Genomic DNA, 25,604 nt, shown 5'->3' on the forward strand with positions numbered 1-25,604 from the left:
TGTGTGTAAGGACTTCTGCCATGGAAATAACTTTCCTCTACGAAGTGTTGCTCCACCGGCCTCTGGTGCACTTGCTCACAGTGAGGAGTGCAAAGCGATTGTGGTTCTTCCGTCCTTTGAATGGGTCTCGTTTTTATTCTCTAGCAGTTTTTAAGAAATTGCCACTGTGTCCCCATTCCCCAAAGCATCGATGCTGATTTCTATCATCAAAATTGGTTTCACCTATTCTTTAACTTCTTATAAAGGAACCCATACATTTTATCCCTCCTGTGCTTATCATTCTTAAGGCATTCAAGTCATTTATCTAATATCAGCAATTTCCCTTTACTGGGTAATATTAAATGCGTTGTGTATGTCACTAGTTGATAGGAATTTGAGTTCTTTCTATGCTTGAAGTATTATGAAATTTGATTCCAAGGCTTGAACATTTTTATGCAAGTCCTTTTGCACAGCTCAATTTTAAACTGCTCAAGAGGCAAAGGCCTCAGGGGGAAAATGTCAGCATCAGCAAGAAATATACTAAGATAACTTGATTTCTACAGAAGCACACATATAGTCCGAGCTATGATTAATCTGAGTATATCTACTAGCAAATTATACTGAGAAGATCCAGGGAAGCGTTAGTCAACCAGCAGGCCCTAGGGAACATGTTGCAATGTCTAGGAAGTTTTAATTTACTAGGTGTGGGGTTTGTGAAGGTCTAGCACATGTCCCTGGCAAGTCTGATGCTGTTTCAAGTCTGAGAAATGCAGTGAAATAAGTACACGTCAACTCTTGTGTGCTTACACAATCATATTTGGATGGCCAGAGGTACTGCATTTGGATGAGTCATCTGCCCATACCCTGCGAAATAAGGCCAGATTCAAGGATGGGAGGGAGGTGCCTCTGAGTTTGCCACACATTAGGTAATCTCTACCAAGATTGAAACATTCTATCCCTCCAGGGAAGCTCCTTAAGCCAAAAAGTAAACAACGCAAAATAGCTTCAGGAAATTCCTGAAACTGACCGGATTCACTAGGCCCCGCCCAGTCAGAGTAAACAATAAAAGTTGCACAGTCTCCTCAGAGGAGCTAAGGTGCAGAGAAGATTGAGACCAGACCATCTGCCTGAAAGAACCAAAACCGGCAGAGCAGGCTGGAAGAGAGTTAGACCAACTGAGGCACCTGGCAAGGACACTCTCCAGCCTGTTGAGTATCCTGCAGGCAGTGCAGTGTGCTCCAAGTTTCCTAGCCTTTGTATATTGCCACCCATGCTGGGGTGGGTTTTGGTGACGCAGTTGTCTTTGAGTCGATTCTTCTCCTGTAAGGAACTCCTCACCTATATTCCTGTAAGTAACCCTAATAAAACTCATTGATTTACCAAGCTAGACTTTGGTGGTATCAGTAATTTAGTCTGTCATGCCATGGGATCCCTCTTTTGGGTAAGTAGATATGTGTATTGTGTCTCCCTAGGAGAAATTTTGTCACGTACATCATGACATCATGAAATGATTAAGGTAACACCATCCTATACCAATATTATTTTGTGCCTGCCTGGTTGCTTCTCGGCCTTCTACCCCCAACCGCCACATTCTCCTTGACAAAACTCCTGGGACCCTCCATGATCTTGACCACGGTCCAACCATACTGTGTAGTGTCTGGAAGATACTGCTGAGCCTTGTAAAGAAAGCAGATGCTACTAGGCAACTCCCAAACCTTCCAGACTAATGTAACACAGCCCCCTAGCACTGAGATAATTATGGTTTTATCTTTTAAAACGCTGTACCCTTGAACTTGGGCACCAAGAGACTTTCCGGAGATGTGAGTCCATTCTTAGTCTGGCTATTAATAAAGAACCCAAAATTTTTAACTGACTTGATCAGTGCAGTTGTCAGTACTCATGTCACCCATCTCATGTGGACCATTTCAATATTGTTCAGGGTCATTTCTATTGATTTCTTTTCTTTTTTTTGGTGGGGTGTAGGAAAGCAGTTTATTAGGCTGAGCTTCCAGCCTTGTCCATGGGAGCCCTGCTTGCTCTCAGTAAAGGTTATGGAGCACCCCTACTGCCTTCCTGGTCTTCCACATTGAGGCACTGTATCCCTCAGATCTGGTACTGCAATGCCCTGCCCATCAGGAGGTGGCAGAGGTGGTGGTGTTGCAGTCTCCAGGGCAGGCTCCCGGGCACCAGAGGCTGTGCTGTCACACTCTCTAGCTTTCTAAGAGCCCCGTCACTTTTGCCTGGTGCTCTCTCATCCAGAGCGCCACCCTCCACTTCGTCTTGTTCCTGCTCCTTCTTCCTCTAGGCTGTTGGCGAAAGGATTCTCACCCTTCAGATAACACTCCAGCTTCTTCTTACACTGTGTTTCATAATGGCTCAACTCCAGCAGACAGAAATTTGAAGTCCCCAAATCAAGAACGTCATTATTTTCAGTTAATAGTATTCAATGTTAGTGCCGTTTTCTGCATTTCTTACCCACTCCACATTTCTTCCTGTCCTCATTCATAAAATAAAAATGCAGGAGAAAATGATGCCATTTAAAAAATTATCTATGGACTGGAGAGATGGATCAGTGGTTGAGAATATGCACAGCTCTTGCAGAGGACCTGAGTCAGGTTCCCAGTATCCATATTAGACATCTCACAACCTCCTGCAATGCCCAGTTCTAGGGAATTCAACGGCCTCATATGGCCTCCAATAGTACCTGCATTCATGAATACACACACACACACACACACACACACACACACACACACACACACTCTTAAAAATAATAAAGTAAATTATCCAGATCCTAAAAACAGGCAAAAAGATCATCTTGGGCCACTGTGTAACAGGCTCTCCTAGTTTCACTGTTGGAAGGTACAACTCCCCGTGACTCAGTGCTTACTCCCCTTGCTCCCATTTGTACCTCGGTGCATGGAAGCAAGCTGCAGGGGAAAAAGGAACTGAAAAAGATGAGGAACCTTAGAGAGGCAGGACTAGGGTGGGATACTAATGCTCTAACCACAGATATGCACTGTAATGGAAGGACTATTAAAACACTTAAGGAAGTCTAAAGCAATAAGAGTTAATGTTTTATTGACATGCCCTGTTACTCATACACCTTGGTCTCGGTGCTCATCTCTACCGGGATGATTCAAAAAAGGGTTGCTCAAGCCAGGTTACTTAATCTAACTGTTTATGAGTCACCAGGCAGCATCCTCACTCTTCATGGAGCAACCCCTGTCCCCCAACATAGTTGGCATAGCTCTAAACATGTTTTTAAGACTACTAATTCACCCAGGAATCTAATCCCTTTGCTGGTGTGTCCAGCTCCACACAGCAGTCGGCCACTAAAGGATCAAAGCAATTGGCTGTCACAGTAAAGATTATTGAGAAGCCTCTGCTACTCAAATGCAAGGATTTGATATTCTGAGTGTGTAAAACCTGGTGTGAATTAGGCCCATGGCTTGGGCACAAGGATGTCACCACTCACAGGCCGTTCCAGGTTTTACACACTGTGACACAGCACCCTATTTCTCAGGCATGATGCCTTGGGGGCTTGAACCACTGCAGCCTTAGAGGACAGCCTTTTGCGGCTCCCATCCCACCTATTTCGGAGTACACATCTTGCTTTATTGCTCCTTCGTCTATGAAGTGAGATAATGCTGGTCCTGCTCACCTCTCAGGATGAAAACACCACAGATCAAATAAAATTTTTAAGACAAAGACTTCCAGCCAACCTTCTCCCTCTATGCTGAGTTCAAGGCCCTATATCTAAACTGAAGTTAATGTTGTAGTATTTCCCCTGTTCTGACGTGAGGAAGATGGGCTCGCCACTCTTGGAGGATGCAATGAAGCTACCAGGGAAAGCCACAGACTCAAAGGTGGACGTTCTGCCTGTCTGGGTATGGTAAAACAGGAAGGGCTTCTTGGGCTCAGGATGGTTGTACAAATCCAAAATCTCCTCCTCCTGGATGTGAGAGAGAATACACATGAGCAAAATAGAGGCTGCTTCTGATAGGCAAAGCTATTTTTGAAGAACCAGTATATATTCCCGAATTCAAGGAAGCCTCTCTTACAACTGAACAAGAAAAGGACATTTCAGGGGTTAGGAATTTAGCTCAGTGGTAGAGCATGTCTAGCAAGTGCAAGGCCCTCGGTTCAGTCTCCACTAATGCATTCCCCCCACCCCCCCAAAAAAGAAAGAAGCAGAAAGAGAAGGGAAAGGAAGGAAGGCAGAGGAACATGTGTCAACTCTCTCTGCCTCTCACTATCTCAGTTCTGTGTTTTCTCCTTCACTTGCAAACACCCTCTGCATTTAGCATTTCTACCCACTAACCATGAATGCTTCTCAGACTTTCCCAGACTATCCTGACATTCGGCTCAGCAGAGATTGCCTGACTGTCAAACAGGGAAGGTCTGCCTTCGCATTTCTAGCTCCCACCCCACTTCCGTCATCTTCACTCCCAGTTTCCAACTCCCCAAGGAAGCTGAAGGCCTGGATGAGAAGCTCTCCTAACGAACCACCGAGCGGATGCATCTCATCTATACCTGTCCTCTCTACCTGAGAACGACTAGACACGACTTCTCTCCACTCCTTTACTCATGGATATTCTTCTAGCCGGCCTTCCTGTTCTCTCATGCAGCAGCCACTTTTACTTTCTCTGCTCAATCATTGTTTTGTCTCTATATTTGCTTTCATCTTAAGAAACATAACTGAACAACAGACACACGCTGAGAGTAATCGTGGATGACTTCACCATTGTGTCAATGTTGCAAATGTGCTTACACACCCAAAACAGCGACAGTGTCACTGGATGACATCTTAGGAGACCACTGTGTATGAAATCCATTGTTAGTCAAACCAATGTCATGTGTCACATAACTGTATTCTAATGACCCAACACCTCGGTCAGTTCTTACTTTACAGAAAACCCCTTGCAATAGTTGCCAATATTTGCTGTTTGGTTTATCTCCTTAAACTCACTCTGTGTAAGCAAGATTTAACCCCCAATGCTATCTCATTAAGATCCCCTAAAATCCATCCATTATCAATGACTGAGGTCAAAAATCCAAGAGAAGAGAGACCTAGAAAAAGGCAGGCCAGAGCTCAGAATGCAATCACATTTACTCTGTCCACAATCTTGTTGTTGACACTGAGAATGTTTTCAGAATCTGCCCCCGCCCATGCCATACCATCCCAGAGCCATCGACTCCCACCTAACTCCCCATAAAGCCTCCCGAGGCCTTCCTCTCTTTCCCCCTCTGTGATCAACCTGGAGTCAGAGTGATCCACTTTAGACCTCAGTTATTTTGGGTCACTCCGCTCAAGGTGTCCCAGGTTTCTCCTTTCACTTGGGTGGGTGGCCAGGTCCTGGCAGAGGTCTGATCTCAGTTCACTGCTATACACCTGTCTATACTGGCCCTGGGGCCAACCCTCACTTGCTGACTTCCCAGCCTCATGCTCACTCCAAGAATTCCTCCTACACAATGACACCTACCAAATAATGTACACCGGGGTTTGACTCCACTCCTATTTCTTCTACTCCCAGGCTCAGCCCTGACCTGATTTTGTTTTGCTTTGTTTTCTGGTGGAACTTGTTTTATTTTGCTTTGCTTTTCCTAGGATACGTGACAAGTGTACTAGTATATCTAAAATTTGCTTGTCTCCTCTTCTTCTATAATCTAGGCTGGACAAGCTTAGAGCCCTTTGCCATTCTGCTTAAAGGTTATCCCATGCAGTCATGTGATATAATTAAGTTCCTGCACATTTTGCTCCGTTACATTGTATTGAGTTGAATTAACCTAATTAAAGTGAGGTTTATGGAGCATACGTATAAATGAAATCATATTCATGTATATATATTTCTGTGTGTATATAGAATGAATACAACCAACTTGACAGCTTAGGAATTGGAAGAGCAAAGGCGAACCTTTCAGAAAAGGTTGAGGAAGGATCATTTAGCAGGCAAACCAAGACAAAAGCACAATTATAAACTGGCTGAGAAATTCTCCTAGGAGGCAAGGCCAATGTGTGAATACATAAAGAGGGGGAGGACAGAAAGCATGGCAATGACATAAGACATAGACAATGCTAAGGCGAGGCCTCTGGCTGGTGACTGGGAATTCTAAACTGAGAAATCCAGGAGAGTTAGGAAAAGGACACACGTGAAGGCACAATGACAGAGGACATCTTAACATTTAAGAAAGACTAAAATCCTCAACTAAAGAAGGGCAGCTAAATTGAAGCCTATTGCATGTCTGTTTTTGATGTTGCTCCAGGGGAGAAAGAGTTTATTTGGCTTAAAATACCAAGCTATAGCCCATGGCTTCTGGTAAGTCAAGGCAGGGCTTGGCTTTCCCACAGTTGACGATTGAGGTAGGCTGCTGCAGGATATGCCCGTATTTTAAAAGGGGCTAAACCTAGGCATGCTTAGGAAAATAAACGTCTTTGTTAATTCTGCAATTTGATATCCTGCCAAATAAACCATGTCAAGATGCACAAGTTTTTCTTGAACACCAGAAAGGAAACCAAGGGGGGAGGGGGAGCAGTGACGAAGTGGGGGAAGGAGAAAGGACGTGTGTGACATGCAACAGAAAGGAAGCTGGTGGAGAGTTAGATGTGAGATCATAGGAGGGAGCTGGGATGTTGAGAATCCACTAAAACACACTTTGCTCAAATACTGCCACACGCAACCTAACGCTTTCTATGCTAACTTAAAAATGAAAATTATAAGAAAAGAAATGCAGGCTTTTTTATCTTTATTTGATTTTTCTGGGTCACCGACCTTGAGCTGCAAAGTGGGCTGTCCATCAACTTCCTCACAAAACAGGCATTTGTCTGGATTCTGGATTCCCATGTAAATGGGAACCCCTTTGCCTTGCTCCAGAGACTCTGGATACTTGCATGGGAGGACCGTGATGGTGACTGTAAGGGTAAGAAGATAGCAATTTCTTTCTGAGGCCGGGAAGACAGAGCGCCCTCATTGTTCTAACTTAGCGTTTGTCAAGCAAGGCCAGAGGATGCTTGACGAGTATAACCCCTGCTACCCAGACTAACCAAGTGGTCATCCACCCCCTCACCCATCCAACCTGACAGGCAAGCACTGTCCTAGCTATTGGGGCCTGCACAGAGTTAAGCAGATGGATTGAGATGTTCACATCTGTGCTTAAACACCTGGAGGCCGAAGCTCCTACCCTATGCCGTTTCTCTGACCCTTGGAGAGCTGTGACCATTAGCCTAATAGGATGTTGAAATTTATCTTTCTGTGTTTTCCGTTCATTTCATCCTTTTAGGATGCCTTAATGTATATAGACATCTATCTTCCTCTTCCATAGGACAGATCTGCTGGTGACTGCTTTGCTCTAGTCTGGTACAAACCTCTCCCTGATTTGTCTTTCAAGGCAGGAGTAAAGTTCTGCCCCTTCCAGGTAAGCCCCATGGAAAGTTAAGCTCGGTTTTGACACAGAATTAGACATATTTTGGAGGTACAAAGTATTGATTTAATGCACGTCTATGCCATGCAACAATGAGGAAACCAGAGAATCGGTATATTCTTCATCTCATATATTTAGTGTTTAGTTATGGTCAAACACTCAAGAAGCTCTCTTCTGACTACTGTTAACTGTGGTTAACATCCTGCTACATGATAGGGCACTGACACTTTCTTTCACAGAGACTATGTAAGGAGCAAAGCAGTGACAGGTGACCACCGACCTGGGGCTATGTTGTTACTCCACGGAACCACCACAAGGCCCTGACCACGAAAGATCCACACCTGCTGCTCCAAGTCAGAAACCCTCCCAGACTGAGGAGTACTTCTGGCTGTTTGCATGAAAACAAATGATAGACATGAAGATTAAGTCTCAAATCTTAGAATAGGAGAAAGATAAACCTAAACCTTCTGTAATGAAGGTTTGCATCCAGGGGTTTACATCCCCAAACTGACAGCCTTCATGTAGCCCATCAACCTGGACTTTCTTTGCAGTAAATCCATGGTAAGCAAAGGTCACTAAGGATTACTGTTCTAAGAGGACAAATAATAAAGACAAAGTGACCAAGTAGTTCTACACTTCGTATATGTTGAGACCCAGCTGCTTGGTCTGACGCTGTGAGCCGTAGTTAGAGCAGTGGCTAAGTAGTGGTCTCCATCCTGCAGAAAATGAAGGCCTAGTGGCATATGGGCACCTTGCTATGTGCCAAGAGCCATATTTGAGGGACAGGATGGAATTCTCGGGTGTCCAGAGGACGTATATGAGGATGCAAATAGTCCGGCGCTCTAGTGTCCCATTCCCAGCATCACCTTCAATTTTGTCATTTCCTGGATTGTTTGCCATAGTGAGCTTGTCCTGGTACCTGAGGGAGGAGACATCAGGAGGAAAGATAAGCTTCAGGAGACATTGCCAAGATTTTTCAAAACCCTGAATCCCTGGGCTCTCATTCAGAACAGAACCGAAGTGAAGAACCAGACAGGATACTGTAGTCAGAAGAGCTAAGTTACCTCCTGGAACCAAACCTCAAGGCGCTGGAGACAGAAGAGCAGGCAGAATTCTCCTCTACCCCAAAATCTCAATAACATTATCTCCCTACAGATTTTAAGGCCATAAATAACATTTAGCCTTAAACATTCCCCCCGTGTCCAATTCCTTGTACATCTTTTCCCCAGAGGCCTTTCCCCTTCGTTGCCATATTTTTTCTGCCTAAGGCAAGGGAGGGCTTCATGTTGGGCAGTTTGGCCAGAATCCCAGCAATTCAGAAGTGAAAGACAGAGGTTCACACATACAGCAGGGCCCAGAGTCATGGCTAGATTTTTTCCCATTCACTGAGCCCTAAGGTCCAGAAAGCCTCAGAGTCTAAAGTTCTGTAGGGATGGACTGTACCTGTCAAGAAGATGCTTTATGGGCAATCCAGGAGAGCAAGTCACAGCTGGGACAGCTCCCAGGTGCCGTGATGAGCTTTGACGGAGCCTGCGTAATTTGTCTAGGTGAGTGCAGGAGGCTCCAGACTCTTTTATGGGGTGTGACAACGTGGAAGATACCCAGTTCCTCCTGCCTGAGCCTTGCACCTGGGAGTCTCAGGTGAAGAAATCACAGAATAAGCACAAGTGTGACTTGTCTGAGCTCCTGTGGAATCATGAGGAGCCCAGCCTCACAGGTCAGTCATCAGGAAACAGAGGTCATGACAAACCTTAGATTTCTCAAAAGGGAGTGACTGTGGGGTTTTCCCGGAGCTCAGCTGACCTGACCTGTCAGTTTGGGGTTCGGGTGCAAATTCAAGAAACACAAAAGACAGGGTTGGCTCCTGGAACCTGGACCTCCCCACAATGGTCTCCCTAGTCAAACTGTTACTTTCCACCTGGGTCTCTTTCTGGCATTTGAGCAATGTGCTCCTATGTTACCTTGGAAGACAGTGTAAAAATGAATTGAGAATCACTCTTATCCAAAATCAGGTTCGGTGCCTGTCACTTCCCAAGTCCCTTTCCATTACATATCAGTCAAAATGTCTCTTCCTTGGGATGCTCATCACAAAACAGCATTGTAAAGGCACTACTTGCCCAAATCCCTGAGTGTTCTGTTTCAGACAGAACCCAATCTGGAAAACAGAATCTGCGCTAGGACTTTAAATGGAGAGAACCAAAGACAAGAAACTGGGCTTACTCCTACAGAACGGTTCATGGAGGCGGAAGAATAAAAAGAACTGTGGTACCGTATATGGTAACAATGTGGTAATGAAAGGAAAAAAATAACCAGGAGCTCGAATGAAGGCTCTTGGGGTAATGCCTTAGGAAGAGGGACATCCTGCGCCCAACTGATGCCCTTAAGAAGAGTATGCAAAGAGCACACCGATTGGCTGCCCAGTGCCAAATGGCCAGTACTGAGAACATGCATACAAGCAACATTATATGAACTTAACAGGTTATGTTTTGGAATATATATGTATATAAAACAGCAAATTAAGGAAAAAGAGGACAAGAATTTGAAGAAGAGCAGGGAGGGATAGATGGGAAAGTTTGGAGAGAGAAAAGGGAAGGGAGACATGTTGCAATTTTAATCTCGAAAAAAACTAAAAAGAATATGCCATTTTGTAGATGCACGGGCCGTGGAGATGGAGGGAGATCAGCTAGCAGATACTCACAGGGAAATATTTTCATGCATTTAAAAGTCTCTGGATATATCTTGCATCCTCCATGGCTAGAAGAAGATTGGAAGAACCTGTGTAGTCTGGTTGTGTGTCTCTTTAATTTCAGCCCTCGGCTCCGCTTGCTTTTGACCCATCCTCATCTTCCTAGCATCTAGAGATACAGCCCTTCTCAAGTGGCCATCCTCGAGTCACTGGTCCAGACTTCAGTGCGGATCTCAAAGGACAGAGACTTTAGAGGAAATGGGAGTGTGGAAACCTGGATCTGGTGCTAAAAACATTCCAGGCTGGGGAGATGATGAGCAGAAAAGAAACATATCAGCGGTGAGAGTGATTATACGGTGAGAGAGGACACCAGAAAGGACGGGGGAGTCGATCTGAGGCTTTCATAGCAACTATTTCTCAGGTCCCTCAAAAACTATGTCAATCTATGTTAAATTAATCTAATATTATGCTAGTAGAGTGAAATAGGATATTAGCTTTGTTAATCTCCTCTGAGGTTGGAACACCCAGTGACATAATCCCTTTTCTCTAGGCTCCTTTCACACGGTCTAATAAGCTTTTAGTGTGACCACACTGGGAACCAGTCTTCCATAAACGCTGTGGGCCATACTCAAGGCATATCCAGACCATACCAGGAGTGATGATGATGATGAAGAGGAACAGAAAACCACTCTTGGAGAAAAGCTACTGAGAAAGTGGTCCAGAATTCTTCTCTCAAAAATGAAATGGATAGATATTGTGAATATAAGGTCCCCTAGCAACACTTGTGATGATTACCAATATTGACACTAGATGTTAGACCATGAGCATGTTGCTTTAAAATGAGGCCACCTTGAGAGATGTGGCAGGCTGAGCGGGTTCTAGTTATACCTCCCTGAAGCCCTGGTGCCAGTTCTTCTATTCTATAGGTACAAGTAGCTATGTTAGTATCAAGGGTCCCTCTCCCATCTCTGCAGCTGCAGGTGAGCACAACCCCATGGTCCTGCTCAAGACAGAAGTGCCCTAAGTTATGCTAGAATGTTAGAGCACAGATCCTCTCATTGCTGAGTTGTTATCTTTCCCCTGAAACTCAAGCCACATCCTCCCCAGTTTCCTCTCCCCCGCCTCTCCCTCCCTGCCTCTCTACAGAGAACTGATAAGCAAAGTTTACTATGGCCTTGCAGTCTCCCCCCCTTGTTGCCCATGGCAACTGTGAGCAAACCCAAGTTAACCTTAAAGTATGATTTTATGTTTATCTAGTACCCTCCAGCCTCTGACTAGCTGGCTAGATCACGTAGTAGGTAATCTTCCTTCCCACTCTCGGAAACCTAAAGGACAGAGAAGTTCCTTTTGTGTTCTGGAATTGAAGGATTCTCCTTCCAGGGCCTCCTCATAGTCGCCCATAACAATAGCGCTGTGTCATTCCTAGGCATTCAGGGGACTGGAAGAGGATCCCCTCCAGAACCTACATCAAGCTGTCTTCCCAGACGCAGGTCTTCCTTGGGCCCGAAGGCTCGCTTTCCCACTTTGAGCCGTGATGATGTCACTTCTCGTCTGCAGAGTGGCTCCTCTCAGCTTTCTTTCTATGAGCTGTAACAATGTCCTTCGTTATTTCTGACTGCTAAAAAACACAGCAGAATTTTGCTGCTAAAATAATTCAGTTGCCATTGCTTCCTAGTAATGTTTTGGCATCATATAGAATAGTGACAACAATGGACATTAAGTGTGCTTTGAGCTGAATCCTGGAAAGTACACACAAGGCTAAATGTCTTAGATATGGAAAGAGTTTCAAGATAATTATTAGTCCATATCCTAATTTTTAGACTCTAAGAAGCTACTATCCACTGGCTTTTTTCCTTTTCTTTTCTTTTTCTTTTTTTGAGAGAGAGTAAGATAGAGAGGATAGTAATTAATCCTACAGATTGATTCACCTTATTAGATTGAGGAAAGATCGAAGGAAACTGGGTAGGGTAAGAGAACTTCTGTATCATGAGAATCTGTAGAACTACTTTGCAGGTCTCCATTCTATAATCTGCACTCATATAATCAGGTTGACAATCAAAACTAAAACGTCAGGGATCATGCAACAATAAAGGCCATTTGACCCTTCCCCAACACTTATCAACTATACAGAAGTGCTAGTGGAGCACTAGAATCTCAAAATCAAGTACAGAATTTGCCACTGACACACTCAGAGGACCAAATCCACTGTTGCTTGCCATCTCTCAAGAGCAATCTACAAAAATGGCTAGCATTCTGGACAGGGGCTGCCACTGGAAATGATACATCCTTTAGGGGATCAGGGGTACACCATGAACCACAGAGACCACTGAGGGGTCACTTACAGTCTAATAGACTTGAGAAAGTGCCGTGGAAATTTCTGGGGCAGCATCTGGTGTAGCCCCTGTAGATAAAGCAATAGTATGGACGTCCATGTTGAAAGGCTCTGCTCTGTCAAGCAGCCTGACCCTATGGCCTAAGACCCGCTTCCGTCACATCTTTCTGAAGCTGGTCTCCATGAAATCTTCATTCTATGATGTGAGCCAATACGCTATTTCACTCCATCCCTCCCTTGCATGAACGTGAAGGGCAAATTTACAAAAGTAACCCCTGAATTACTCAACAAAATAGAAGAAATAAATAGAAGTATCGGAAGAATTCTTGTAAAAGAATGGAATCATAGAGACCACCATGAAGTTGTTTCTCAGAATTCATGGCAGCTATGGATCATTGTGCAGTTCTGTGCAAGTGCAAAACTAAAGCAACACAAAGTACTAACTTGAACAGAACACACAATATCACTTAAAAAATGGTTAAGTGCCTAGCATTTAAAGTTTGTGGATAAAAAGCCAATGACAGAGAATTCTTAGTCATTGCCCAATGGTCTGCATCCTAAAAACTGCCAAAGAAAAGCTGAGACATTAGGTGCCATCAAAATGCTCAAATTGCTGAGAAAATGTGGACCAAAGACACCATGAAAGAAAATCAGAAAGACAAGATACTCAGGAAAAATTATTTACAACACACTGAAAAAAAGAAGCAACTCATACCCGAAGGTTTTGGTTACCATTTGTAGGAAAAGTCAGATTTAAAAGCATCTTACCAGATATGAACTACAAATATTCACTAAATATAAGCAACTATAATTACCTACAATAGTTATTAGCAATATACAAATCAAAGCAATAAATGAGGTTCCCTTTCCACTCACCAGGAAGTCACTAATTACAAAGACAATACGCAATGGTGTGAGGAAACGGAGTCTGTGGCTGTTTCTCCACGTATCATGTGTGAATCAGCATAGGGGATTTATGGGAAACTAGTTACAGAAGGTATTAAAATTTTAATGCATGTGCCCCTGACTTGGTAATTCTGCTTACAAGAACGTATCGTTTTGGTGGCTTCTAGCTTCAAGAGCTGGAAAAGCCATCCTGAAGAACCTGACACCATTAAAACCTTCTTAAGTTTCAGTGGAAAACTGGAGCTTGCTTTTACAGCACATTTGAAGGCAGGTTCCATGTTTGAAATGCCCACTAGCAGTTCCAGATCCAACCCTCTTAGCGATGCCCTCTCCTTCAACATTCTTGGCTGCCACCATTACTAAAAAAGTGTTCATGCAAGAAACACAGCAGTGATGTTGATCATCTTTTAGGTGCCTGCAAGGACTCTCAGTGCTCCTAATTTTCATGGGGAAAGTCTATAATACATTTCCATTATTGCACCTGTATCACCAGTACACAGGCCCTCACAAGGATTCAGCATTTCATTAATATCAAAGTGCTACCTGTACTGGTTAGTTTTAAAGCAAATCAGTTACTTGGGAAAGGGGGAACCTCATCTGAGGAATTGGCTCCATCAGCCTGGCCTGTGGGTAAGCACATAGGAACATTTTCTTGATTGATAAGGGAAGGCTCGGCACGCTGGGTGCCGTGCCACTCCTGGGTAGGTAGTCCTGGGTCGTAGGTGTATAAGAAAGCAAATTGAACAAGCTATGGGAAGGAATCTAGTAACGCTTTATTCCTCTATGGTCTCTGCTTAGCCCCTGCCTCCAGTTCCTGCCCCCATCTAACAGAAAGGAGTGGTGTAAGAGCTGGCTTTCTGTGGGTAGTACTAGAAACGGGCTCAGATGAAAACTGAGGCTAACAAGAATTTTAGGGTTAAAACGGTAAAGGCAGGATGAGAAACAAAGAGCTCGCAGCTGTGCACGAGACAACCAAACTATAATTAAGAGGAAAGATGGATCTCTTGGCTGGAGTCAGCAGTCCCGGTGGCCCCTGGCTGCTTCTTCAGCTATTGTAACAAAGTAAATATGGGTTCTAAGAAAGGCTTCACCTATTTCAAAAAAAGACCTTGGACTACTCTGTAGAAAGGTATTAACTAAGAACCACTACAACTACATCTGTAGCTCTCAGAACAAGAGGGAGTTCAGCATAATTATTGAGACACCTGCAAGATCAGAAGGAACAAGGCCAGCAAATGACTCACAAAGCCAAGGTCAGGTACGGACAAGGTGAGGGGGTCCAGCCACTCCTGTGTAGCCATGCATGATCACCTTCAGGAGGACCAGCTGAGTGTGTGCATCCTCCATTGACTCAGCCATGACAGTCCAGAGAACTAATCAATGTCACAGCAATTGCCTCAGCCTATGCCCAGTTTCTGCCATTGACAGCCAAAACCCCCAGATAAGGAAGATCAATTTTTTTTTCTTGTTGGGTACCCCTCCTAACACTTGGGTATTTTGCCTTTCCTTAATTTCTTATTTTTCCTTAATATCTCTTAATAAGACTTGCTTCTGCTTTGCTTATTTACAGGAGTGCCTCTTTCATCATTGGCATGAACAAATGAACTCGGGGGCCTCTGTCCCAGGCACTTGGGTTAAGCACAACAGAGCCAAGAACTGTACTATTGTGCTAAAGACAAGACAGGATAAGACAAGACAAGACAAAACAACAAAAAGAAATCCTGCAGCAGTTCCATTGATGCTTTCAATATTTTTTATGTAAATAAAATATCTGGGCTAAAGAATAAAGTAATGAATGGGGTAGTCAGATTGAAACTGAGGTATTCTGTGATGTAGCCCCTGATTGGTAATTTTAATTTTTTCTTGTTTTACATGAAAATAATGGTGGCTTGGGAATCTGAGACTTTCTAGCTTCAATTAAAAGTTATACATAATGCTGACTGTAAAATAAGCATGTTTAATACAGTAAAATTTATTTACATGAAAAACTCATAGAAAACTTTACATTTCAGAGAATTAATTTGTTTTTGGTTGTGGTTTGTTTTTTTGTTTTTTGAGAGAGGGTGTCTCTGTGTAGCTCTGGTTGTCCTGGAACTCACTCTGTAGACCAGGCTGGCCTTCAGCTCACAGAGACCTGCTTGTCTCTACCTCTCAAGAGCTGGGACTAAAGTCATGTACCACCATGCCCATCTGAGAATTAATTCTTTAAGAGTTACTATCTTTAAAAATATTTCACCCCAAGTCCCACAAAATAATTGATAAACCCCAAATTTGTTAACAAATTAACTTTATTCCTCAATGAAATTTCCAGGATAGTGCCAAAATATAAAAAAAAACCCAAGAACTTAGGCATAGCCTAGTGGTAGAGAGCTTGCCTAGGGTGGCCCACCACACCTAGATTTCTCAGTTCTTATCCCAAAGCACTCTCCAGGAACTGAGTTGCACTACTAATCGGCTCTATTGTCTTATAGAGACAATAAATCTGCTTTATTGTCTATCTGCTGATTTGGAAAAGAATCAACACATAGGTTAAAGAAACACTTTCCCATTATTTCTAATGCGAAGTTTTTTTTCAAAGTTGGAAGTAAATGTTGAAAGCTAGCAAGTGTTTTTTGTTTGTGTCAAGTACAATAGCATTATAATTTTAACTTTTAATTAATGTAACAATTTTTCTGGTGAACTTTTTTGTTCATAGGGTAAACCTTTTATGACAAGAAATATTTTAATACATTGTTATATTTTAAGAGTTATGGGCATTTTGTTCATTTGTTTTCAGATTTTGAAACATTTTCATTAGCAACCAAAGATGGTATGATACCACATTGCCTGTTAATATCATCATTCGTTTCTGGTTCTAAAATAAAAAGCATACTATCCTCATGCATCTGATAACTTTTCACCTTTGGTGCCAGAGAATTGTCTGTATTCTGTCAATCATGTTTTAAATAAACGCTGATTGGCCAGGCAGGAGGTATAGGCGGGAAAAACAGACAGGAAGTGGAAATGATGCAAGGAGAGCAGGAGAATTCTGGGGAGGAGGAAGTTGATTCCTCCCACTCCTGCCCAGATCACTGAAGCAGCAGGATGTGATCTGCCAGCTGAGAAAGGTACTGAGCCACATGGCTAACATAGATCAGAAAAAATGAGTTAATCAAGATATGAGCGTTAGCTAATAAGTAGCCTGATCTAATGGGCCAATCAACTTTATAACTTACAGAGATTTCTTTGTGTGATCTTTCTCTGGGACTAAATAGCTGGGGGGACGGTAGGGAACAGAAAACCCCAACAAGCCACCCCCCCCCATGCTACACACCTTCTGCCTGGAATAACTTGGTTACAGCAGGAATTAATTGTTCCTCAAAAATTTGGTAGGATTAGTCCATGAAATGACCCTTCTCCAGTGCTTTTGGGGAAAAGAGATCTTAGAATGTTCTTCCATTTTCCTTCTGTGTTGACTGGCTTCTTCTTTTTTTTTAGAATAGTGTTATTCGATTCTATTTAGGAGAATAGTTATTTCAGTATGGCTTCTGTTTTCTCATTCCTTTGTTGTTTCTGTGGTGTTGCCATTCCTCTAACATAAGACACAGTGCCTTCTCGACGACCCGTATCTTCCTGCACTGAAGACTGACACCGACGTGAGTCCAACAAAAGTGTGCCGGGCGACTATTTAGACCAACAAATGATAGGTAGTTTAACCCTCTTCTGCTTAAAAAAAAAATGGCGGAGCCAAGTCCTGTTTCTTTCCACTGACTAGACTGGAGGTATAGCCAAATGGTAGAATAGCTGTGGATCACATCAAGACTTGTTCCAAACGTTAGAAAAGTGCCAAATAATGTAACTGGGAAATGAGAATGGAGAAAGCAAAGGGAAATTTAAAAACAACAAAGATTAACTCTTTTTAGTTCTGTGTAACGCTTAAATGAAATGAATACTGTTTCTATGGAAGGATAATGTATCCAATTGTATCAGACTCTTTATGGGCTTTATTTTGTTGTTCCTTAGTTTGTTTTTTAGAGATGGGGTTTCTCTGTGTAGCTCTGGCTGCCCTGGAACTCACTCTGTAGACCCCGCTGGCCTGGAATCAGAGATCCACCTGCCTCTGCCTCCTGGGATTAAAGCTGTGTCTGCCATGCCTGACTGACTTTTGTGAGTTTTACCAAGACATGATTCATCTGCAGAGGTGTGGGAAATGATGCATACTCCAGAAAGTCTGTTAGTCATTATGAAAGGACTTAGGGTGCTGTGTTGGGAGGACAAGCTCCCCTTGCTGAATGAGTCATGCACCTCCCTGAGGGGCAGAGCCACTGCTTACTTGGAGTGTGTCACCTACTACACACCATTGCTGATCTCACTGCTTTACCTCCCAGCGTTCCACTTCAGAAAACAACGATAGACAAGCCAAAACCAAGACACCCACCCTTCAGTTCTGCTTCTGCTGTTGCATGCCATAAAGTGCTCTAGAAAATGCTTTCTTTGACTCTGGTTTGATTTAAATAGGGCTTGACCACCACTCATTGTATAAACCTCCAATTGTCAATGATTCCAAAATGCAGAGACTCAACTCTCAGTAGGTCACTTTGGTTTCAGTCTTTATCAGCAGAGGTAAAGGGTTATGATGGAAATCACTGGATGCAGGACTGGGGAGGTAGTTCAGCTGGTAAAGTGTTGTGCCAGCATGTGGACCTGAGTTCCTATCCTTAACATCCACATTAAAAAAAAATTTTAGGCCGCGTGGTATGCATCCGTAACCCCAGAACTCATGGGGCTTACTGATCAGTTGCTGATTGGCGAGCTCTGGATTCAGTGCGAGATCCCGTCTCTAAAAATAAGGTTGAAAAGTGACAAAGACAGACACTTAAAGACCTCTCACTCCCTATATACACAAAGAACATCTGTGTTCAAGGCACACAAAAAGAACATGAATAAATGCCATCATGGAGATTGCAAACACACAAATGTGCAAATGAAATAAAGGAAAAAAAATAAGATGTAAAAATGCAATTTAATAAAGAGAAAGAATTTAGGAAGAAACGTCAAACCGAAATAAAACTTGAAGTGAAAAATGTAGTGAGGGAAATAAAAAGCTCATTGGAAACCTTGTAGGGCGCCCAGGCGCCACAACCCTGCTGTTATTTCCTGCCTATCAAGCAGCTTCGGCCCCGCCCCGAGGCACTTGGCGTGCCTTCCCGAATGGCGCGATCCAGCCGCCAATCGTGAGCTGACTCGTATGATCAGAAGCGCCAGAGCCATTCAGACATAGACACATCTCAGGCTTTGTTCTGCACGGCATATAAGCCGTGCGCGCCAGGGTCCGGGGTCCTTCGCCATCATTCTTAAGTTATGTGGTCCCAATAAAGTATGTTCTAAGACGAATCCTGTTGTGGTCGTCTCTTCTGCTGGCGGACGTGGCGTGCCACAAAACTTCACCAATAGAATGGATCGAGGAGAAAGAAGACATTGCTCTGTATGCCATGGTTGTGAAGCTTAGCGTTTTTGTGGGACTCCTAACAGTGGAACTGTGGGGTATCTCTTTTTGGGACCCTTTTCCTTCTCCTGGGTTGCATCATCCAGCCTTGATATGAGAGTGTGTGCCCAGTCTTATTTCATATTGTTATGCCATGTTTGGTTGATATCCCTGGGAGGCCTCTCTTTTCTGAAGGGAAATGGAAGAGAAGTGGATCTGGGGCGGGGAGGGGAGGTATGTTTGGGAGGAGCTGATGGAGAGGAAACTGCTGCCAGGATATAATGTACGAGAGAAATAATAAATAAAAATAAAAGCAACAAAACCAAAAATGAATTAAAAATAATATATTGCTTGAAGACCAACAACAAATATTTCAAGAAAGTAACTAAAGAAACAATCCATTTATAACAGCATAAAAATAGCATCATGGAATAATCTAACCAAGGAATTAAAAACATGACAAGAAAAATTCTAAGACACTGAAGAAAGAAATTGAAGAAGATACCAAAAGATAGACAGCTCTCCATGTTCTGGGTAGTATTAATATTTTGAAAACAGTCATTCTACCAAAAATCATCCACATCAAACTTCCAATGCAATTCTTCGTAGAAAGTGAAACATCTGACGGATGGTTGGTATCTAGAGCATACAAATAATTTGAAAAGCAAATATCAAGTAAATAAACAATCAAAAGTGAAGAATGGAACTAGACCAGTGACTATCAAACTGTGGGTTGCGGCCTCTTGGAGGTTGAACTACCTTTTCACAGAAGTCACCTAAGATCATCAGAAAACACAAATATTTACATTATATTCATAACAGTAGCAAAATTACAGTTATGAAGTAGCAATGGAAATAATTTTGTGGTTGGGGGTCACCACAACATGAAGAGTTGTATTAAAGCATCACAGCATTAGGAAGGTTGAGAACCTCTAAACTAGATAGAGAGCTCTCAAAAGATGAAATAAAAATGACTGAGAAACACTTTTGCAAAACATTCAACATCCTTAGCCACCAGGGAAATGCAAAGCAAAACTTCTTGGAGAGTTTACCTTACCCTCCTCCGAATGGCAAAGTTGTTATTGTTATTGTTTTAAGACAACAAATGCAGGTGAGGATGTGGGAAAATGGGAACCACTTGTTCACTAATACCCAGGAAGACAAGCTTCACATGTTCTTGAGCACATGTAGATACTAGCTTTGAGTTTAGATTAATCTGTGATTAATCTGAATAACCATGGATCTCATGGAGCTGTGAAAGAGGCCCTGGGGAGAGTCTTGAAGAGAGGGTAGAGAAGATGGAGAGATGGCTCAGCCGTTAAGAGTACTGCCTGCTCTTCTAATTCCCAGCAACCACATGGTGACTCACAACCATCTGTAATGAGATCTGGTGCCCTCTTCTGGCCTGCAGGCACATATGCACTCAGAACATTTATATAATATATAAATAAATCTTAAAAATATAAGAGAAGGAAGACAAATAAAATGCAGGTGGTATAAATATAGTCAAACAGGGAATAATGGGACAAGAAGGATTAAGTGGTGTTGGGGATACGAGTGCAGGGTGGAGAAGGAAGAAGGGAAAAAGTAACTAACACTAAAGACCTTTGGAAAAGCTGTATTGAAATCTACTATTGTAGAAACGTCCTAAAATATACGCATATATACATATAAAAGAGTTTAAATGAAGTTACTCTGTAGCAGGGGTTGGGGGAATGACAATGCCCTTTCTAGACGTCATAGGCTAACAAAGATCCCAGTACCATGAATGGGTTGCTGATTTTGGAGTTGTTAATCAGTGAGATAGTGATACTGCTCTTGGTTACTATAGTGATTTGAATGAGAAATGTACCCCCTAGGCTCAAGTCTTTTAATACTAGGTCCCCGGGAGTAAAGAGTCTAGCTTAGAGAGTGTCAATTGTCCTCTTTTCCGTTTAACATTCTTACAACAAATTGCTGGTCTTTCTGCATTAAACACTGGCAAGATTTGAATGTTTGTAAGTTAGTTCCCAGTATAATAGTATTAAGCAGTAGTGTCTTCAGGAGCTAATTAGGTTCATGGGATTAGTGTCCTGATAAAGGGGCTTGAAGATGCAGCCCAGCGGTTGTCCCTTTTGTAAGCATTCTGTCTTGTGAAGCCAAGAGTAAGCACTCACCAGACCCCAACTCTGTTGGACTTCCCAGCCTCTAGCATTATGGGAAATTTCTAGTAGGTTTAAATTACTCAGCTGAGGCATTTTTTATAGCAGTAAAGGAGTGGTTGCCTTTACCGACTTCTCAGTACTCCGCTCACATGACAGGTACTCAACACTTGTACTTTGAGCCACCGCATCTTCGTTAGGCATAGTCAAAACAGATCATGTCCGAGAAACAGGGAAATGTGGATCAGGGGAGAGCGCACCTCAGTTCAGCGATTCTCCTGATCCAATTCACAAATGGCAGCCAACTGGACAGTCTCACTAGGAACTGGAAACGTTGATGGCATTCCTGTCCACTGTATTCAAATATTCAGATCCACAACCTAAGAAAGCTGCTGCCACAAGGTGGCGCTGAACTACTGCAAGGGAGAAGATGAATGTATGTTTGACACACAGGAAGGTGGGGGGGGAATGTGCTCTTTAGCTCACTGGAGACATTCCCTAGGTCGTTTTAAGGACACAGGCTGCATCTTTTAGGTGCTTATGTTCACATATGTGCATTATTATGCCAACATTTTTACTTTTATTGATGTTTTGTAGATTTCACATCATGCATTCTGATTCCACTTACCTCCCTATTCCCTTGAATCCACCCTCTGCTCTTGTAACCACCCCAAAGTAAAACCAAATTAAAAAAAAAAAGACAAAACAAAGAACCAAAGAAGAAAAAAGAAAGAAAAATAAAGAAGAAGAATCATGCTGTGGAAGCTGTAGTGTGGCCCCGTGAGTCATGGTTTACCCTCTAGTCCATACGTCTTTACTTGTAAGTGTTCGTTGCTGAGTCATTGGTCTGGTTCGAGGACCCTGGTTTCTGCTACACCACTGATAATGGGCTCTCACTGGGCCTCCTCCTGAATATCCTGTAATTGTCCTGTGTCATGAAGATCCTGCTGTTGTGGATCTATAGGTTTGTCCCCTTCACATGCTCCAACCATCCATAAATTTGGTGGATGTTGGTGTGGGCCAACTCATAGCCCTGGTTTTGGACCTGGTTGGTACCTAGATTGGTCAGCTCGCCAGCTTTCCCTCATGGCCACTACCCAGGCGAGCTCTCCAGCACCGCCTTTTCTAGCTCACCCAATGCAGCCCGCAGTGAGGAGCGGAGCCAGTTCTGCTCTCAGGGCCCCAGATCCTGGTCCCCTCTCTTATATCGCTAGGGCCAGCTCTTCTATTTTGCCTAGGTAAGGTGCAGGGCCTTCTCTCTTGATTGTTATAGGGGACATGGTGGGGAGGGGTTCACCATGGAGGGAGTTTTCACACCCTCAGGGCTGTCTGGACAACAGGGTCAGCTCGAGTGTGCTGCCCAGCAGGGAAGCAGAGGATGCTCTCTTACTATGGTAAAACCACTAAGCCTACAGAAGAAAGGAATGGATACAGACAAAGGAAAGGGAATGCCCAAGGACTGAACCTTCTACACAGGCTAATATTTTAACCGCAATTTCTCAGTGTAGACACTTGACCTTCGGGGCTAATTAAGTCTTTGTTTTGAGGACTGACCTGGTAGTATCTCTGGCCTCTATCCACTAGTTGCTAGCGGCAACACTAGGAGCCATGGTTGCTAAATGTCTCCAGGTGAAGAAAATAAGTTTGGCTGAGGAGCAAAGCGTTATAGAACAGAGAGTGAGAAACTCAGAAGGGAATTAAAAGGATCAGCCAGAGGAGGAGGAAACCAGAACAGCACGGACTGCAGAGCAAGGGAGAAAGGCATCCCAAGGAAAAGCGGTTGCTCTCCCAGGTGACTTTTACACGAGTGCCAGAGGTAGCGTGGCTATACATCCGGCTTTTCCAGTTTATGCCTCTTGTACAGATAGGAATATTATCGTTTTCTTTCCTTAGAGATGTTCACTTATCAAATAACGTGAGCGATAGATCGAATGAGAGAATAAAGTCACACAAAAGATACATGGGGTAGTTAGTGACCAACTTGGCAAGATTGGCTTAAGTGCAGTGATGAATGCAAAAGCCACTTTGGGGCAGATCTGGGAGATAAGATTAAAGGGGCTAATCATAGAAAGCACCCACAGCGCTTCGGGAGTTTTTCTGAGCTGTGCGGAGGAGAGAAGGGGTAGAAAGAGATCGTGAGCATGCAGGTAGATTCCCTGGCATGTGCCAGGGAATAGTGATGCTACAGGGTGATAAGTGGACCTTCTGGAGCCTTTCTTGAGTAGATGAGAGGAGCTAGGACTTCCTCCCAGTGAAAAGAACGAGCTTAGGTGGGAACATAAGCAGCGAACTCTGAGCAACGGGAGAAAGGAAGGGAGGACTGGGCGAGGGGACTCTGTAACGGACAGCAGGTGCACGCGTGGGATTTGTCTTCTGGTTGCTCCTGTATTCTTAGTGATACAGAAAATGAGGTCATAGGTGAAAGTGAGGAGGCGGTGCTGGAGTTTAGAGGAGAGAGGAGAAGCATGAAGGAGGCATCAAGGAAACCAGAAGACGAAAGGAAAATTGTGCGATGGTCCCAGGAGTCGGGTGACACATCAAAGCCTGCCCATGCATTGCATACGTATCTAATTCTCCAGTCTTCATTAGGGCTCAACTTAGCCAGGGCTGTGTTTTTGCTACATATGGGACAATGAAGTAAGGAGACTAGAAAGGAAGAGGTGCTGAGAGCGAGCGTGACGCAAGGCAGTGAGGGTGGCGATGGGGCTTGGAAGTTAAGCTGGACAAGAAAGGAATCGAGAACCCGAGTAGTGTAAAGAAAGGTCAGAGGGTAAAAGATTAAATCATTTTTGGATCTCCTGGGTCAAAGGACGTTCTAATTTCAGAGATGAAAGTGAAGGATCTGCAATGTGAGGACGCAGGCTGAGTTCCGAAACTTATCAAGGGCTGGAGTCGCCCGACAGGAAACGGCTAAACGAGGCAGAACCTTACAAAGCCATTGCAAGAAAGAAAGTAGAAGACCCGAGAGGTTAATCCGATAAACAATGTTCACGAGCATACTGAAAGCAGCTGAGAGTGTAGGGTTCTGCTGTGGAAAATGGCAGTAAACGCCACTGGAAAATGACTGATACCTGCAGTAGCAGAGAATGCCAGAAGGGGGCAGGAGCTGGAAATATCGCTGCAGAGAAGGGAAGAGAAAAATCAGGGAGAAGCAACTGTCTTACTCCAATGGTGGCCCAGTGGAAAGAAACAAAACAGAAGGTAGGGGCGTGATGCCACAGGGGTCTAGGAAGGGATGGGTCAAGGTCTACTAGGAGAGGCAGTGGAAAGTCCTGGAGAAGATAGGTATGATTTAATCACATTCGCCAGTAAGGACGCCTCTGTGAGGCAGCTAGTTTTGCAGTTTCCTATTAACAGTGTACAGGGCTGAACTAATCTAATGATCATTTGCAGTGTTGGTACCCCAGGCTGAGCTAGTCAGGACGAAGGACTTGTATAGACCATGGAGGTCTTTTGAGGAGGTCCAGTCCAGCAAATGAACTACTCTTCATCTCAGACATCTATCTGCGGCACTTGGGAGGGGCATAAAAACACATGCCGAGAACAAGCCTATGTTTGGAAGGAACCAGGCTCTCAAGACTTGTCATGTTTTCTTCGTGTGTTCTCACAGGCCTTCAGACTTCTCCTCATACAGCCCGATTACTGACACCCAGTTGGCAATCCTATTCTCATTCTTTCTTATTTATGTAATCTCTTCTTAATCCATAGCAGACTGAATCCCAGTGCTGGAGTGATGGCTTTTGGCAGGGGTGCAGGGGGAGGATTAAGTTTTTTTTTAAGGGACTGGCCACTGGGAGTTTGTCCAGGCTCCAGTGAGGATATGGACAACACAAATTGGGCTTGTTTTTCCCCCTCTGTCCTTTTTTTGTGGGGAAAAGAACTTTACAAGGGTGGGGGACAGACATAGGACTGGGAAGTGAACGTGATTGGGGTACATGATGTAAAATTCCCAAATAATCAATAAAAATACCATGTTGGAAACAAAAACCTGATTGTTCGTTAAGGGTAATAAGGTATAGCAAGGATCAAATACAAATAATTATTGACATTGGGTCCTCCCCTGATTTACTAATTGAGTTAGAAGAGTACAGTAAGCAGTTAGTGTTTTATGGTCCTTATGGTGTAAATAATTCCATTCCCAAGGTTTGTCATCTTGTGCTATAATACCCGCAGGAGACAATGCAGTGGGGAAAACAAGTTTAAAGGCAGTAATGGATCCACATGATACACAAATGACTCTTCTATAGTCTAAATTCAAATAGCTGTAGTTCTTTCTTTGCCACTTAAGAGCATATGCAAAGACCGCCCAAGCTGCCTTTCCTTCTCTCCTTTTCAATAGACGGGTTAGGGATTCCCAAAGTAGGATGTAGACAATTGATACCTCCTAATAATTAATAATTTCTGAGAGTTGGTAGCTGTTTCCAAAGTCTTCAAATGGACAGTTGTGTGTGTGTGTGTTGTGTGTGTATGTGTGTGTTTATGTGTGTGTGTGTTTGGTGTGTGTGGTATGTGTGTGAATGTGTGTGTGTGGTGTGGTGTGTGTGGTTTAACAACTGTTCTAGTAACTAGTTGTCTCAAATATTTTACAGTGTTGACCTTTATACTTTTCCAGGTACAATAATAATCCCATTTTTATATAGCATATCCTGAGTCATGTGATATATGGATTATAGT

General features: G+C 43.4%; 1 protein-coding gene across 1 annotated transcript; it reads right to left on the reverse strand.

Moving 5' to 3' along the window:
• Positions 1 to 3,043: 3,043 nt before the first annotated feature.
• Il36g (interleukin 36 gamma) lies at positions 3,044 to 8,924 on the reverse strand. Its single transcript, XM_048426013.3, has 5 exons — positions 8,845 to 8,924; positions 8,268 to 8,320; positions 7,682 to 7,789; positions 6,753 to 6,892; positions 3,044 to 3,934 (listed from the first exon to the last, which is right to left on the reverse strand). Exons 2-5 carry the CDS (start codon positions 8,299 to 8,301, stop codon positions 3,725 to 3,727), a joined length of 492 nt encoding a protein of 163 aa, XP_048281970.1. The 5' UTR covers positions 8,302 to 8,320; positions 8,845 to 8,924; the 3' UTR covers positions 3,044 to 3,724.
• Positions 8,925 to 25,604: the final 16,680 nt, after the last annotated feature.

Source organism: Myodes glareolus, chromosome 21 (assembly GCF_982192425.1).
Source record: "Myodes glareolus chromosome 21, mMyoGla1.1, whole genome shotgun sequence".
NCBI lineage: Eukaryota > Metazoa > Chordata > Mammalia > Rodentia > Cricetidae > Myodes > Myodes glareolus.

What these genes read in the sequence shown, in the direction of transcription:
- Il36g (XM_048426013.3), bottom strand. Translation starts at nt 8,301, where the DNA reads ATGGCAAACAATCCAGGAAATGACAAAATTGAAG. An exon ending in GAGTAACAACATAGCCCCAG is followed by an intron (nt 6,893 to 7,681) that starts GTCGGTGGTCAC and finishes TTACCCTTACAG; the next exon opens with TCACCATCACGGTCCTCCCA. An exon ending in AGCCCACTTTGCAGCTCAAG is followed by an intron (nt 3,935 to 6,752) that starts GTCGGTGACCCA and finishes TCTCACATCCAG; the next exon opens with GAGGAGGAGATTTTGGATTT.